The 17465-nt window shown below is 33.4% G+C and overlaps 1 protein-coding gene across 1 annotated transcript; it reads left to right on the top strand.

Annotated features, from left to right (window-relative positions):
- The first annotated feature begins 412 nt into the window (after positions 1-412).
- On the top strand, positions 413-2947 carry LOC148781620 (uncharacterized). The gene is made up of 3 exons (XM_088869654.1): positions 413-1623; positions 1716-1843; positions 2095-2947. The coding sequence occupies exon 1, from the start codon at positions 474-476 to the stop codon at positions 1587-1589; it is 1116 nt and encodes a 371-aa protein (XP_088725780.1). The 5' UTR covers positions 413-473; the 3' UTR covers positions 1590-1623; positions 1716-1843; positions 2095-2947.
- The last annotated feature ends 14518 nt before the right edge of the window (positions 2948-17465 follow it).

The raw sequence follows: 17465 nt of genomic DNA, 5'->3' as shown, positions 1-17465 counted from the left end.
TATCAAATAGTGATAAGTAGTGGGGTACATAGGTTCATGCAACACTTGGCAGGGGTTAAGGGAGATGTTTCTGCATGCACTATTGTCCCTAGTAATGTAAAAAAATAGATGGCAGCAATTCTTAATGCTAACAAAGGTAAAAAAATTGCCAAACATAGGATGAATGAGGAGATGACTAGTTTATATACGCCATCAAGCAAGAATGATACAGAAGAGCAATATAATAATGACTTAGAAGAGCAATATAATAATGACCTGGACATGTCCACAAGATTGAGTTTACATGAACAATATCAAAGGAAACGTGGGTTTAGAATGCCCGGTGGGTCTAGCTCAGACATGCATGGCGGGCCCAGCTCAGACATGCATGGCGGGCCCAGCTCGAGCATGTATGGCGGGTCCAGCTCAAATATGTATGGAGAGGTTAGTGGCAATATGTATCAAGGAGAATCAGATGTTGAAAAATTGTTTCTATGTTACCTAGAAGTGCCAGTATTGCAGGTCATGGTCGTAAAGACTCATTTCTCTCAAAGCCTAAGTCACAACAGATGACCCTAAAAGGCATGGTTAAAGGTACAAGAAACATGTTGGGGAGATATATTGGTAAATGGTTCTACGATAAAGGGATTCCCTTTGATGCAGCCAATAGCCCATATTTTCCACCTATGGTCAGTGCAATCCAGAGAGTCGGGACCAGGGTAAAACCCCTGACGGTATATGAGCTCAGTGGGCCAATATTAGATAAAGAGGTGGAGGAAGTTACAAAGTGGATTGAAGAATATAAACAGAGTTGGCCAAGGACATGCATTATTCTCATGAGTGATGGTTGGTTGAATAAAGTTAGCAAAAAGGAGTTTTTAAACTTCTTAGCCTATTCCCTAAAAGGTACAGCTTTTTTGTCTAGCAAAGAAGTATCAGGGACGAAGAAAGATGCAAACTTCTACGTACGACTATATGATCAGATAGTGGAGGAGGTAGGAGATAAGCATGTAGTCCAGTTTATTACGGACAATGCACGTGCATGTGTTTCTGCGGACAGCAAGTTGATGGATAAGATGAAGCATCTAATATGGACCCCGTGTGCTACACACAACATCGATCTTATGTTAGAGGAGATCGGTGAGATCAAAATTGTGAAGGAGACTCTAGAAGAAGCAAGGTTGGTGTCGAGATTTATATACAACCACTTTAAAATTTTATTTCTATTTAGAGAACACTCTAAGAAAAAAGAGATAATCAGGCCTGCCATAACCCGCTTTGCGACCGATTACTTAGCTGTGGACTCCATTCGAGAATCTGATGGTGCATTAAAGAGATTGTTGACCTGTGAAGACTGGTTAAATAATCGCCTCTCAAAGTCCAGTACCGATATAAAAGTGGACAACATAGTCTCAAATAGACGGTTCTGGTCTCGATGTTCCAGTGTTGTAGAGGCCATTGCCCCTTTGGTCACGGTGTTAAGAATGGTGGATGCTGACAAGAAAGCTACCGTGGGTATCCTTTATGAAGGTATTGACAGGGCGAAATCAGCTATTGGGGAGAAGTGTAGTTTTGCTAACAAAGTGATTGAGATTATAAAAAGGAGGTAGAACACCAAATTTGGACGTCCAATTCATTATACTGGTAAATATATATTTATATCATTACAATGTTTCATTTTAAATTATTGTTTTATGAAATTGTAAATGACATTTTTCCATCTATATATTTTGTAGGTTACTACTTCAACTCAAAATTTTTCTATTTGACACCTGAATATCCCCACAAGTTTATGGAATGGGTTAGATACATTATTGCAAGGTTGGAGAGAAGCCATCAAAACCAAGTAGCAGCCATACAATAGGTATTATTTAATGTTTGGGTAAGAACTTCATTGAGTTGTTATATTTGTGATGAATAATGCAATAAAACGTAATATATTTGTTTTAGCTTGCTATGTATAGGGATGCCATAGGATCCTTCGGAACTAGACTTGCTAGGAATTCTCGAACTATAATGGATCCAGGTTATCCCCTCGCTAATATTTTGTTCGTTCATATATTTAATCTTATGAATTGTTCTTGCCCTTACAATGCTTTTTGCATTTTAATCCAGTTGAATGGTGGGAGATATATGATACTGATGCACCTAACCTAAAGATGATAGCAATCAAGCTGCTCTCCCAGACATGTGCTGCTACTGGCTGTGAGCGCAACTGGAGTACGTTACATTGGTTGCACACTATTAGGAGGAATCGACTTGCTTCTGAGAAGCTTCATAAACTAGTATACGTTCATTATAATTTAAACCTCCGAGAGCGACAAATAAGAAGGAAGCTTGAAGACTATGGGCCGATAGACTTAGACACAATATTTGTTATAGACACAGCAGACCAATGGGTGGTAGAAGAGGAGGAGCCAGTGTTGCACATGAGAGCGTTCCTTGAGGCTGTCGGTGAGGAAGATCTTGAAGAAGGTGATGAGCAGCATGAAAAAGGAAGCAGCCAGCCAACGTATCCACAATTCATCGGAGATGTTTGTAATATTGCACCTAATGAGGGAGAGTGGGAATGGGGTCTAAGAGAAAATGAGAGATACGATGATTCTGAGGCCACCCTATCCCAGTCATATTATTCACATATCGAGTCCCAACAGCAACAGTGTAGGGATGAGCACGACAGTGTAGGTGAGCATGAAGGATGGACAAGCTTCGGGGATTTTGGATTGAGAACACAACAAAACACAAACACTCAGGGATTTGGATATAGTCAGACGCCTGCTAATATCGATGATTCATTTTTAGATTGAATCAATGAATTGTCAAACGAATTCAATCAATGGCACCAGCGTGACCAAGAAGAACAACAACGTCGTCTGTCATTTTATTTTTAGATCGTATGTTACTAATTGTATGCTTTATTGTAGTCCATGTATGTTGATATGCTTATTCCATGATAATTCTATGTTTATCCTTTTGTGTGATGTAAATTAAATGCTGAATAGTAGTTCATGCAGGGAAAGAACATATCAATATTGGCATATTCATACAAAAATATGAAAATTTTCAATGGAGTACCCTCATTTCTTATTGAATTCCTAAAAAAAATATTTATAATGAATTTTAATAAATTTTTTGGATTTTTTTGAAGCTTTATTTTGATCGATTCACCCTATTCTCGATCCGGATCGTCGATTCGCTGATCCGGATCCGTTTTTTAGGTGCCTGATCCGGGTCACCGATCCGCTTTTTAAACCATTGGTTCTAAGAGAAGCTATATCTGCTTAGATCTATACCTGTTTTAAACCCATAATTTGACAGGTCCTACTTTCTCTATTAATTTAAAAATTTTAAGTTTTGGGTTGTAGAGGTATCTTAGTGAAATGAAAAAGAAAAAGTTAATCCGCAAATGTGAATAGAGATAATGTAAACCCTTTAATGATTTTGTAAAGGTTTTGATCCCCAAAAATAATATTTTTTCAAGATTTTATTCCTTTTCTCTATATTTTCCATAATTTTCCATGGTCTTTTAAGCAAGATGATGCCGGCATTTGTAACAATGTATAAAGGGTGGGTCTCTATGTTCGTTATGTACATATAGTAATCCCATGAGACTCATTTCTCTATTGTTCTTTGTGATATCATCAGTTTGCCGGGTCTTAACGGGCACGGTTTTGGTGAGTCAGCCGATTCATCAAAATATGTGTGTCTCCTCATCAGCCGTCCATCTTAGAGATGGATATCAAAAAACGGTGCTTCCACTGTACCTCAAAATGGATGGTGGAAAAACGTATTACAAAAATATAATTTTTAAAAATTTAAAATTTAGACTTCATAATCACCATGACAATTGAAATTAACACATACCACAATTTAGGATCCAAAATCCCTCTTAAAGATGGGTTTTGAAGGGACACCGTACATCAACAAGTGAGTCAGTTGACTCACTTAACACTTCTCCTATCTAAACACTTTCCTATCTGGACCCAAATAGATTCAACACTATTTGAGAATACCATTCAAATTCTTTCTCCAAATAGGGATCTCTCCTCATAGTCATAGCGCGTGTTGCTAAATAAGATCTCACTATATGTTTAAGAAAGATATACTTTTCATTTTAAAATTTTATTTTATTCTTACATTTTCAGAAATATAGGAAACTAATATAGGAAACTAAGTATAAGAAGCTAAGCAATTGTAAAACCCTTGCACTATGTTCTAGTAGAGAAAGATGAAAAAAAAAAATAGAATATTTGATTCAAGTGAACCATTAACATCATCAGCATCATCATTTAGCCCTTTTTCAATTAATTGGGGCGGCTACATGAATCGTGGTTTTTTACTTTACTCTATTAAAGGTCATATCAGCAGTGAGGTCATAAGTCCCCATATCTTTTTGAATTATTTCTAATCATGTCCTTTTAGCCCACTTAACTCTACTCTCTCTTATTTTATTGCCTATTAGTGCCACGTCTAATGATGAATTTTGACAATTTTTTGTATTTGGCTGTCTACGTAAGACAAACATGCCCTTTTAACTGGGCATGGGATGGGTTATTTCTATAATGTTATTTCTATAACTGTTTAAATTTAATGTTATTTCTATAACTGTTTAATTTATCATATTTAATTTATATTGTTATGTTTAATTTTATATTTAGAGTTTCACTTATTTACTAATTCATTTGTTACATATATACTAGAAAAAATATCTAATTGCTTTGGTATAACTCCTAAGTATTTTATGATTTTTTTTCTCATTTTGTCTCCCTCTTTCCTACTTCGTCTCTCTAGCATATTTTTATTAAAAGTAAATATATATGATAAGTACATGTAACAATTTTATAATGGGTCTGGCTAATTGAGTTTAGATTTAGATAGTGAATGAGGACCTTTTAAGGATCGATATCCATAAAAACACTATATAAATAGTGAAAAAGTTTATTTAAGGTTGCAACCTTATGTTATCTATAAGTAAAGTGCACCACAAAAATTCAATAAAAAAGAGTGTTCCAAATTTGAAAAAGGCTCTAATTTATTATCAATTTGGATGTATAGATAAAGAAAAAAGTCATAAAACTAGTATATCTTGTAACAAGTTACTTGGACCATCTATTTTTAAAGTTTTCATATGATCTTCACCATTTTTAGAATTTTCAATTTTGTAATTAGGGTTGAATATGAATTTTCAAGTCATCGTAAAGATTTCAACATTGAAACTACATTTTCAAGATGAATTTAAAAGCGGCCCCTTACATGTATAGTAAAAATTGGGCACATTATGTAGAGATAATTTAGGGAAATTGAGGGAATGATGATATGACTTAATTCGAACGTCAGCAGTGTAGTCTTCTCTATGGATAGATTTGACATTCTATTAATTTTTTGTTTTCAACTATAAAACTTTCTTATTTGAAATGTTTCCAAGTAAAGGGATATGAAAGGATTGGAGATTTGCGCTAGGTAGTTAGAGGTGGCAAGGGGTCGGGTCTAGCTGGAACCATACCTGGACTTGGAATACCACTTACGGACCCATGTTTGGATATGGAATACCACTTATGGACCCATACCCGGACTTGTACCCAATGGTCCAAAGAATCCAGACCCGTACCCGTACCTGGGATATAAATTAAGAGCCGGGTCCCAAACCTGTACCCGAGACAAAAATGAATAGATCCCATTTTTAATGCATAATTTGGTAAAAATCCCTCAAATTCCATTTTTAATATAAAATTATGTAAAAATCCCCCAATTTTCTTTAATACCCATAGAGAAAGTACCTAAAAAAACCGCACTAAAATACCAAAAAAGGAAGTACAAAAATCAAATAAAAACTTTCCATTTTTGCTAATCTTCCATTGAGAATCAAGATGCAAAAAAAGAAAGCATGAAAATCCAATAAAACCTTGACAGTTTTGTTGATCTTCCATAGAGTATCAAGGTGCAAAAAAGAAAACACGAAGATCAAATAACAATTTGCCATTTTTGCTGATCTTCCACCGAGCATCAAGATCAAAAAAAGAAAGCACAAAATTAAATAAAAACTTGCCATTTTTGTTGATCTTCCACCAAGCACCAAGGTGCAAAAAAAGAAGAAGAAAAAAATCATGAAAATCAAATAAAAACTTGTCATTTTTGTTGATCTTACATCGAGGATCAAGATACAGAAAAAGAATGCACAAAATCAAATAAAAACTTGCTATATTTGTTTATCAAAGACCGATCTTCAAAGAGAAATAGGGTTTAGCAGGCCGTATGGGATGAGAGAGCGAGAGAGTTGGGGTTTTGCAAGAGAAGTGAGAGAAAGAGTTGGGGTTTTGTAGGGAAAGAGAGAGAGAGAGTTGGGGTTTTGCAGGGCAAGATAGAGAGAGTAAATATAAATGTGCGGTCGAAGCTTCGAAGATTGAACAAACACAAAGTTCAGCAGGTTAGGGTTTTTTTGGTCGACGCTTTAAATAAAGAGAGGGAGGGAACTCAAAGCCTCAATGCTTCAGCTGAGTAGGACAAGATAGGGTTTGCATTTGGAAAGGGAAATGGGGATTTAGGTTTGGCCATAAATTAAAAAAAAACTTAAAACACGATGGTTTAAGTTTGCTTAATTAGGTTTAAATTATACTTAGTTGGGCGATAGTTTAGTTAGATAATTATGTTTTAAAGTATATCATATGATTTTAATTGAATAATGAATTATTAATCTTTATATACTTAGAATCCTAAATATGTTTGCTTAACTCAATAGTTTAAAAAACGGATCGGTGACCCGGATCGGGCTTCCAAAAAATCGATCCGGATCGGCGAATCGGCGATCCGGATCGAGAATCGGGTGAATCGGTCAGAATAAAGCTTAAAAAAAATTCGAAAAAATTATTAAAATTCATTATAAATATTGTTTTTTAGGAATTCAATAAGAAATGAGGGTACTCCATTAAGAATTTTCATGTTTTTGAATGAATATGCGAATATTGATATGTTCTTTCCTTGCATGAACCGCCATTCAGCATTTAATTTACATCACACAAAAGGATAAATATATAATTATCATGGAATAAGTATATCAACATACATGGACTACAATAAAGCATAAAATTAGTAACATATGATCTAAAAATAAAATGATAGATGACGTTATTGTTCTTCTTGGTCACGCTGGTGCCATTGATTGAATTCGTTTAACAATTCATTGATTCGATCTAAAAACGAATCATCGATATTAGCAGGCGTCTGACTATTTTCAAATCCCTGAGTGTTTGTGTTTTGTTGTGTTCCCAATCTAAAATCCCCGAAGATTGTCCATCATTCATGCTCACCTGCACTGTCGTGCTCATCCCTACACTGTTGCTGTTGGGACTCGATATGTGAATAATATGGCTGGGATAGGGTGGCCTCAGAATCATCATCTTTCTCATTTTCTCTTTGAATAATATGGATTAAAAAAAAAATTAACAAATTTTCAAAAAAATCGATCATGGATTAAAAAAAAAAATCACAAATTTTCAAAAAATTCTATCATGGATTACAAAAAATTTTTTGATCATGGATTAAAAAAAAAAATCACAAATTTTTCAAAAATTCTATCATGGATTACAAAAAAAAATTCGATCATGGATTAAAAAAAAAAAATCACAAATTTTCAAAAAAATTCAATCATGGATTACAAAAAATTCGATCATGGATTACATAAAATTCGATCATGGATTATAAAAAAAAACAAACGAAAAAAAACAAAAAATTCAATCGTGGATTACAAAAAAGAAAAAAACAATTCGATCATGGATTACAAAAAATTCAATCATGAATTACAAAAAACTCTATCATGGGTTACAAAAAAAGCAAAAAATAAAAAATTCAACCATGGATTACAAAAACAAAAAAACAAACATTTCGATCATGGATTACAAAAAAAAAACAAACATTTCGATCATGTATTACAAAACATTCGATCATGGATTACAAAAAATTCTATCATGGGTTACAAAAAAAAAAAAAAAAACGAAAAATTCGATCATGGATTACAAGAAAAAAAAACAAACATTTCGATCATGGATTACAAAAAATTCGATCATGGATTACAAAAAATTCTATCATGGGTTACAAAAAAACAAAAAATTCGATCATGGATTACAAAAAAACAAAAACAATTCGATCATGGATTACAAAAAAATCGATCAAGTATTCCAAAAAAATCTATCATGGATTACAAAAAAAAAAAAAAAAAAAAAAATCCGTACGGGACTCGCCGATTCACTGTTCGGACTCGCCGATTCCGTACAGTGAATCGGCGCGTCACTGTACAGAATCGTCCGGTTCTCTCTAGAACGAGACGATTTCCGATTTTTTAGCCGATACGATCCACTTTTTTCGATTTTCGAGTCGAATCGGGCGAGTCCGGTTCGACTCGACGTTTTTTAAAACACTGGCTTAACTTAATAACTTATAACTAACGGTCTGGGTCAGACACGAGGCGGGTCCACCAATACCCGTACCCATACCCTAAAATTTTTGGGTATGCATTGTTGGATCCGGACCCTACCCGTGGGTCTAAATTTGAGCCGATACCTCGGCCCAGAGTGGGGCTTGGGTCGGGTATGGGTCCATTGCCAACCCTATTGGTAGTCAATTTCCTAAGAACGAATTGCACCCTGCACCCCATAGAGGCATAATAAATGAAATTTTCGCATCATACTTGTTATTTTTTTTTGTAAAGGATATGTGAGACTATAGTGTGCCCTAGTGGGAGCATATTGTACACTAATTCTAGCAAATAAAATACCTATTTGGAGACATAGAGTGTACAATATGCTCTCAATGGAGCACATTATACTTGCTCCTTTTTATAAAAATGAAAATGTTTATAAGTGTGAGGCCTAAACAATCAAATTAAATTAAGGCGCACCTCAAAAACTCACTAGAAGAGGTTATTTTGATACCCAAAAATTTGGAAGTCGATAATCTCGACCTTAAGATGTATGGACATGAAATAAATGGATTTCAAGTCATGAAAATAGTGCATCTTATAGCTTTCTGGATGGTTAGTTTTTAAGATTTTTCTCAATCTATATGATTTTTAAAGCTTTAAATTTTAGAATTAGATATGAAAATAAATTTTCAAGCAATCTTTCGACACTAAATTTGAAGGTGCACCTTACTTTGATTTTCTAATGCCTCGACCTTATACAAACCATACTCTTTATAAAAATATGAGCCTAATTTCGACATTGAGTGTCTGAACCCATCTTTTTTTATTTTTTTGTAAATAGGGTGTGTTTGGTCACCCAAATCCGAACCCACACACTTACATTTTTCAAATTGCAGGACGTGTTTAGATATTGAATGTCTAAATATGCCCATTTCCAGAAATATTGAGTTTGGACCCCAATATTTGAATCCCTCCCCACTGAGAAAAAGGGTCATGCTTATGACATCAAGTATTTGAACCAAAAGGTAATTTAGGAAGAAGATGACAAAAAGTATGACTTCAATGAAGAATGTAAAATAGGCTATCCTTTTTTAAAAAAGTATTATTGCATAAGGAGTTTTTTGTGAACTTTTCAAACAGAAAATATGGTTCTTCCTAACTTGTTTGTTGTTTTGGAAAATTTTACCCATTTAAATTAAAAGAAACTAAAAAATCATCCTTGAACAATAGAGTCCTAATAAATTAGGTTTAATAAACTCTAAAATTTGTCTCAATCTCATTAATTTTTAACTTTTCAATAAAATCAAGAGCAAATTACGTATGGACACTTTAGGGAGGGGTCAATTACCAAATGGGCAATTATTTGTCTGAAATTACAACACCACCTCCCCCGCACGGCATTCTTTTTTTTTTTTTTAAGTTGCCTCCTGTCCAACATACCAAATGTCGGACAGGGGAAGGGAAAATTTTAAAAGGAAAAAAGTTGTTCGGCATTTCAAATACTTGACAACGAGGACATGGGGTTGTTCAATGTTCAAAATACCGGATATCTATCAAAAAAAAGAAAAAGAAAAAGGGGAGTATTAGTTATCTCTCTCTCTACCCAATTCCCGTTCAATGAGTATCCCACAAAGATCTAAAAAACAAATATCTTTCTCTCTCTTTCTTCTTCTTTGTAATGGATGTCTCATGTTCATCTTCTACAGGCTCCCTGCAAAAATATTTCCCCGTCTTCCCCTTTCAAGAATAGATCTTCATTTCTGGACCATGTTCTCAATCTAACATTGGAATTGGCTTTGAAAGCTCAATGACTAGTTCAAAGAGTTGGTTTTGTTGAATATAGTTGGGTGAAATGGGGGCAGAAAATTATATGATTTCGAAAAACGCAGGAGCACTATCTTAAGACAATATTTGCCCACTTTCAATATAGTATTTGATGTGCATAACGTCCTTGGGATATGAAAAAACAGAGATGTCTTTTACAATGTTCCTAACCTCTATGTACCCAAGCATGGAACCCACACACTAGACACCAGAGTCTTGATGTATTAGAAAGAAGGAGAGAAAATCTAGTAGAGAGAGAATTTAGCCTACTGGTTTGTTTGCTGGAATTGCAGAGAATGATCTATTAAGAGACACTAAAACATTGTTCTAAGTGTCCAAACTCATATGGGTAGGAGGGCCCTTGCTATAGAGGGCCAAGATACAAGTTACATGTGGTTACATGCACCCCAATAGCTACAAGTTATATGACTTATACGCATTTAATGACTGTTGTTACAAATCTTCATCTCATCAATGGCTAGATGACAATTTAATGACTGCTGTTACAAATCTCCATCTCATCAATGACTAGATGACAATTGAATGTCTCTTACGTATCAACGACTAGATGACCATTGGATGTTCCATACGTATCAACGATTAGATGATCGTTGATCCCCCTACGAGCTAGTTTCACGAAGTGTGCCATCAAGCCCCCTTGCACACGTATATGGGTACATACACATTGTACACTTTGTGTGCTTCGTACACGCGTCTTTTCTCTCATTTGTATTTAGAGTATAATGTATGGGAATATGTGCTCTTAAATACAGCTCAACAAACTCTCTCATCTTCAATGTGGGACTCAAACCCATATCTTTTTCTCTCTACAAAATAATTTTAAAAAAAACTATAAAGCCAAAGTTCTTGATTTGAAATACACTTAAGCATTTTTCAAACAAAAAAAACTACCAAGTTTCTCACAGGTTAGATGTTGCAGTAAGTCCCTAGCCTTTACTAACATGGGCCAATTGCAGTCAGACACAAAAGACATCTCGGATTTCCCAACTTCAAAACATGAGGCACAAGGCAATGGTGAGATTAAGGCTGGCTGTGGAGGAAGTTGGTGGGAGAGCCAGTTCATTGAGTGAGATGCCACAAATTTTTTCCTTGGGTATAGAGAGAGACAACCAATGCTCCTGGATTTATTCTTTATTTTTTGCCAGGTATTTTGAACACTGCAAACAACTAAAATTGCCTAACAACTCTTTTACTTTTAAAATTAGCTTTCCTCGTATCCAGTATTTAAATTGCCAGATATGAGGGTAACTTAGGGAAAAAAAACAGTGCGGGGGGTAGTACTCATAATTTCGGGCAAATGACTGCCCATTTGATAATTGACCTTGCCCCCAAAAGTTTTCGTACGTAATTTGCTCTAAAATCAAAGATTATGATAGTTCCCTCTCAAATTATTAATTCGAAAATTTTAATACTATTTATATTTACAATATTTCATTTCGTATTGAATATGAAATTTAAAAATTTATTGATAAAATCGACGGGGTAGTGAACCGGTTTCTTCTATGATTCTATTAAAGACAATCATGACTCATTCATTCATGTGCGTCCACCCTCTAAATATATTGGTCCATAATTTAAACAATGGTGATCATGAATATGAAAAAAAAACGAATAAATTTTAAAATGAAATCAAATTTTGTTGCATTCTTTATTCTTAAATTTTGTTTGGTCCCCGTTAATTAGCATCCATCTCAAGAGATGGTGGTTTTGATGTTGGGACATATACATCATCTTACTCACCAAATACTATTCCTTTGTAAAGAATTATGAAACTTGCGATGCCTACTTTTATTATTAATTTTTTTGGAAATAGCACATTGAAAATTAAATTATTAGTATAGTTAATTTCATGAATATTTATTTTCAAAAATATTTTATTTTCAAGTAAAATAAGGCGAATTATGAAACTTGCGATGCCTACTTTTATTATTAATTTTTTTGGAAATAGCACATTGAAAATTAAATTATTAGTATAGTTAATTTCATGAATATTTATTTGCATAATATTTTATTTTCAAGTAAAATAAGGCCTATATAATGATTTCTACATGAGTTATATTACCAACTTATTCCAACTTACTAATCACCTCGTTGGTGCAGCGTCCGGTGTCATTTCATTGGATGACATAACGATCCAACTTTTTTTTTTTTTTGAGCAATTGTTCTCCTAACGTCTTGTTTTATAGCTAAAAGATTTCCTACTCATGTAGGTTTATACTGTCTATCTACTCCCTTGGACAAAACTCACTGTAAGAATATTTTTTGGATCCCAAATTTTGGGATGTAATATCTAGAATCTAGTGACAGACCTCAAATAATAAATAAATAAATAAAATTAACCTGCACTCTCTTTGTGAATGATGTCTTAAAATTGCATCGGAAGGGTCTAATTTTTTGAGGGAAGGATCTAGATGTTCAAGAACTCAATTTCCAAATTCTTTCTTTGAAAAGAATTGTCTATAATTACTTAGATGGATCCAAAGTTTAATAGAAGAAAAAAAAAATTTTCTTCTAAATACCAATTTTGCCCGAGGGAGTTGCTGTACAGTATGCTCCCGTGGAAACATGCTATAGGCGCTCTTGTTTACAATCATAAATTTTATTTTGCGCTCCTAGTAGATAAAATAAACTGGTTTATGGCACGTGCATTCAATCGAGGAGAAATTGGGGTCTTTTTTTTTCATGGAAATGGGGAAAAGACATATAATTATTGAGAAATTGGTATTCTAAGAGCACAGGATTCGCCGGTTTCTTTACCTACTTATTTTAGATATAGAGGATTATGTCAAGGACATTATTAAATTTTAATTTTTTTTAATAAATGCCAGCTTTAAAAGGATTTAAAAGGATGCGGTCTCTATGAGGCCTAGGCTTTATCAAAACAAAATAAAGCCTCACCTCAAACACTCGTCCGGAAAACACTTTGCACATCAGAATCTCTATGATGGCTCTAAAATCAATTTTCAACACCAACGATGCAATTTGAAGCTAAAAAAATAGTGTGGATGTTGCAGATCGTAACCACTTATTTTTTAGATGAAATGGACGGTCTAGACAATGTGTTATAATATGCACTTTTTTAGGAATTGAAATCCTAATGTTTTTTTTTTTTACAACCATAAGAGTCAAGGCCAAGATGATCGATTTAAACATTTTTCAATGCCAGAACTGTACTTTGCAGTGGACTTTGAAGTGAGGCTTTACTTATTTTGATGAGGCTGCAGCCCCATCAACATATTTTCCTTTTTAAAAATTCTTGTTGACCATTTAAACGCACGAGTTCTTGCTGAGGCTCTATGCACGCAATAGGAAAAGGATAGTGCAAGCTTATTAACGATCAACTTAGGTATATGGGGGAACTTTTATCTCTCCACTACTAAAATCTAGAACACATATATGATGAGTCTCTATACCTCTCCCTCTATCCTCTCTAATTGGACTAAAATTTAAAGACATTAAAATCTATGAAAGGAATGCTTATTTTTAAACTAAAAGGTAAATAAACATGCGGAAATTTGTTATTATGCCCTCATCCTGAATCTTCGCCCAGAAAGCCCCTTGGGCATAAGAAATCTCCATGATGGTTCTAAACTCAATTTCCATCACCGACTATGAGATTTGAAGCTAAAACAATAGTACAGATCTTGTAGATCTGTAAATACTTATTTTTAGAGTTAAATGAATGGTCTGGACAATTTGTTACCGTATACACTTTTTGGTATTTGAAATCCCTTTTTTTCACAAACATATAATGGTCAAGGCTGATATGTTCGATTTGATGGTTTTCAGACGCCATAATTACAATTTTTAGTGAGTTTTGAGTTGAGGCTTTACTTATTTCGATATGACTGCCGCCCTATTAAACCATTTCCCATATAGGAAAACATTTAAATAGAGCCGAGGCTCAAAGCAATCAAATTAGAGTGCACCACAAAATTTTTACTAGAAGAGGTTGTTTTGATGCTCAAATATCCTCAAATAGATCATCTCGACATCAAGATGCATGGGCATGAGAAAAAATGGATTTCAAGTTTTGGAAATAGTGCATCTTGTAATTAATTTTTGGATCGTCAATTTTCAAGGTTTCATAAATTTGCTCGATCTACACTATTTTTGAGGCTTCAAATTTATAATTAGATATAAAAAAATATTTTAAGCCTATCACAAAGATTTTCAGTGTCGAAACCACAATTCTCGATACTATTTGAAGGTGCGCTATACTTTGATTGTTTAGAGCCTCAACTCTACCGTCCCCTAATATTAGTAGGTTACTTATTGTGTTCAAAGTGCAAAAAAGTCATTTGCTAACACATATTTAACCACTAGGCTTCATATCTAACGGCTAAAATTAAAGGTGACCTTTTTATTTCAATAGTACATGATAGTCTATTACAGTGTTTAAAAATATGGTGATCTGGGATCCAGGTCGTTGATCTAAATCCAAAATCAGTCAGGACCAAATCGGATTCAGAATGGTATGGATCCCAGCTCAATTTTCCCTTAAGACCTCCCTTTTATTTTATTTTTTTAATTTTCATTTTTAAGCTGGTCTGATTTTGTCTCTAGTCTCCCTAACTCCACATCCAATAAACCGTATATTTTATTTTTAAATTTATTTTATCTATTGAAAATAAAATTAAATATATAGTTAGCACTAAAAGTATGCATTTAATAGTGCACAACAACATGCTAGGATTTGCGTACAAGATACTAAATTAGTTGAAAAAAGACTTTTTGATGATGATAATTTTATTTATTTAGAATTTTTTTGAATAATTAATTGAGACAATTCGAGAATAATTCGATCATTGATCCAGTCAATCCAAACCAAGATCAAAAGTGGACAATCGGCCCCAACCGATCCGTTTTTTTTAAAACATTATTATATTATAATACTTCCTGTTTTAATTTGATTAAAAAAATACGCTTGTACGATGAGGAAAAGCGCAAAGGGGGACGGTGGTCAACGCCTCCCCCCACCACACTTCAATTCGCTCTTCCTCCCCTCCCTATTCAACGACATACCTCCTCCAGCAATTAGCTAGGTCAATCGCCATTTTTTTTCACTCTCTCTCTCTCTCCCCTTTTTCATCACTCTCTCTCTCCTATTACTTTTTCTCTCTACCCCTATTTTCATCATTTTCTCTCTCCTCTTTTTCATCCCTCTCCTTTGTTTTTTCTCTCTCCTTTTTTTCTCTCTCTCTATCTTATTTGATATTTCTTGCCTGTGGAATGGACTCTTTCTCTCTCTGTTCGCTTTACTCATTTTCAACGAACTTTCACATCGCTTTACTGTCTTCATTATTTTGCGAGATTTTTGGTTCTATTTTTGCACTCTCTCTCTCCTCTTTCTCTCTCTAGATTAGGTTTTTAATGAAAGAACAATTTTTGGTTCTGGCGACGTTATCCGCACGCCTATTGCAGCGTCGTACCTAGTCACCACCCGTCGGTGCCTATTGTACCCGCCCACCAACCGCATCAAAATATACAACCTTAATGCCCAAAATGCCCTTATTCCTTTCCGATATATGTCCATATTAACCTTCTCTCTCATCGCAAGGTGAACTAACCCCTTGGGTTATAATTCAAGAAGGCTTGTCTACCCTTTCCCTCGGGGTCTTTTCGTCACTTTCGGTTTCATGTTTCAAACATATCCATGATGACTTCAATATTTATTTATTTTTTTAAAAAATAACCTTTTACTCTTTTTTTGAATTTTCTGTTTCTATTAGTCAATTTGTTTCACCTAAAATCTCTTGGGTCCTCTCAAATTTAAAAATTTTTGTTTTTTTAATAAATTTGATTTTTTTGTTTTACAAAATGCCAAACCCATACATAAATTTTTTTTGGGACTTGTTATATAAATTTTATTGATAATAATAATTATTATAATTAATTAATAGTTACAATAGTAACAATAAAAATATATTAGTTGTTAAATATTTTATCTCTTAAAGGTATTTTGATAAATATTTTAATAAATAAATAATAATAATAATCTATTAATAATAGTAACAAATATCTTGATTAATCATTTTTCAAGTTAAAATGATATTGATGTAATTGTAAAATAGGTCATAATATTAAAAAAAAATCATTTTCTTTCCATGTCTAAATTTATAGAGTGGGATGCACGGAGGTAAGATTGATTTTCGGCGAAAGAAAAAGAAAAGAGAGCATTTTATAAAATAAAAAGATCAAATTTATATATATATAAAAAAAAAAACACAATCAGAGGGTTAACAGTCCCATAATTTTAATTTTGAGAGGTAGAAAGGGTTTTGACGAAACCAAAAGACTAATAGAAATAAAATTTTTAGGGAGGGGGTTAAATGTTATTTTCCCCTTTTTTTTTTTTTTTTTTAACTGTTTGGAGTATATTATACATTTAAATCAACACTTATACTTTAGGAAAAAAGACGTATACCCTCCTCCTCTTCAAAAATTATTATCCCAAAAAATAAAATTCTTAAATTTTTTTTATTTTTTATGATCGAACAAAATCATCCAAAAAGTTGCTCATGAAGTTCTAGAATGTCAAGATCGAATGCATGAACTTTTAATAAACAACTTTTAATAAAATTATAAAGATTGAATAGAGGGTTATGGAAGCATGAACTCTTTAATAAACACAAGTAAGAAAAAACCCAAATTTATCCACCATTTTCTCATGCATGTCTAAACATTGACAAAAAAATTTGGAATGGTGACCATATATTGGCAAGAGATTCTTTTTAAAATGAAGAGCGCACAACATTTTCAAAAGGAAAAAGTTTATATAAAGATGCAACCTTATAATGTAGAACTATGGATGCACCTAAAAACTCCATAGAAAAAGGTAGTTTTAATGTTGAAAAACCTCTTGATTGATCATCTCGACATCGAGATGTATAACCATAGAAAATAAAAAGATTTTAAGATTTAGAAATAATGCATTTTATAACATACACTGTCTAGTTTCAAAATTTTTATGTTTATAGATCTACTTAATTTTAACTCTTATTTTTAAAATTTAAAATTTTATAATTAGATATAAAAATAAATTTTAAAATAACCTTAAAAATATTTTACATCAAAATTATATATCACGATAAAATTTAAACGTGCACCCACTTCTGGACTTACGGATGCATCCGTATACCAATTGCACCTTTCAAGATAAAAGAGAGTAGGTGGTAGTTCGGATATAATTTTGCAATGATGAAGGGTATTATAGGGATCATTAGTA

This window comes from Amborella trichopoda, chromosome 6 (genome assembly GCF_054954075.1).
Source record: "Amborella trichopoda isolate Santa Cruz 75 chromosome 6, AtrichopodaSantaCruz75HAP2 v2.0, whole genome shotgun sequence".
Classification (NCBI taxonomy): domain Eukaryota; kingdom Viridiplantae; phylum Streptophyta; class Magnoliopsida; order Amborellales; family Amborellaceae; genus Amborella; species Amborella trichopoda.
The sequence above is the reverse complement of the archived record's forward strand: the minus strand, read 5'-3'. Positions and strand labels throughout refer to the sequence as shown.

Bases quoted from the DNA above. Each gene is read 5' to 3' on its own strand.
- LOC148781620 (XM_088869654.1), top strand. From the start codon at position 474: ATGTTACCTAGAAGTGCCAGTATTGCAGGTCATGGTCGTAAAGACTCA.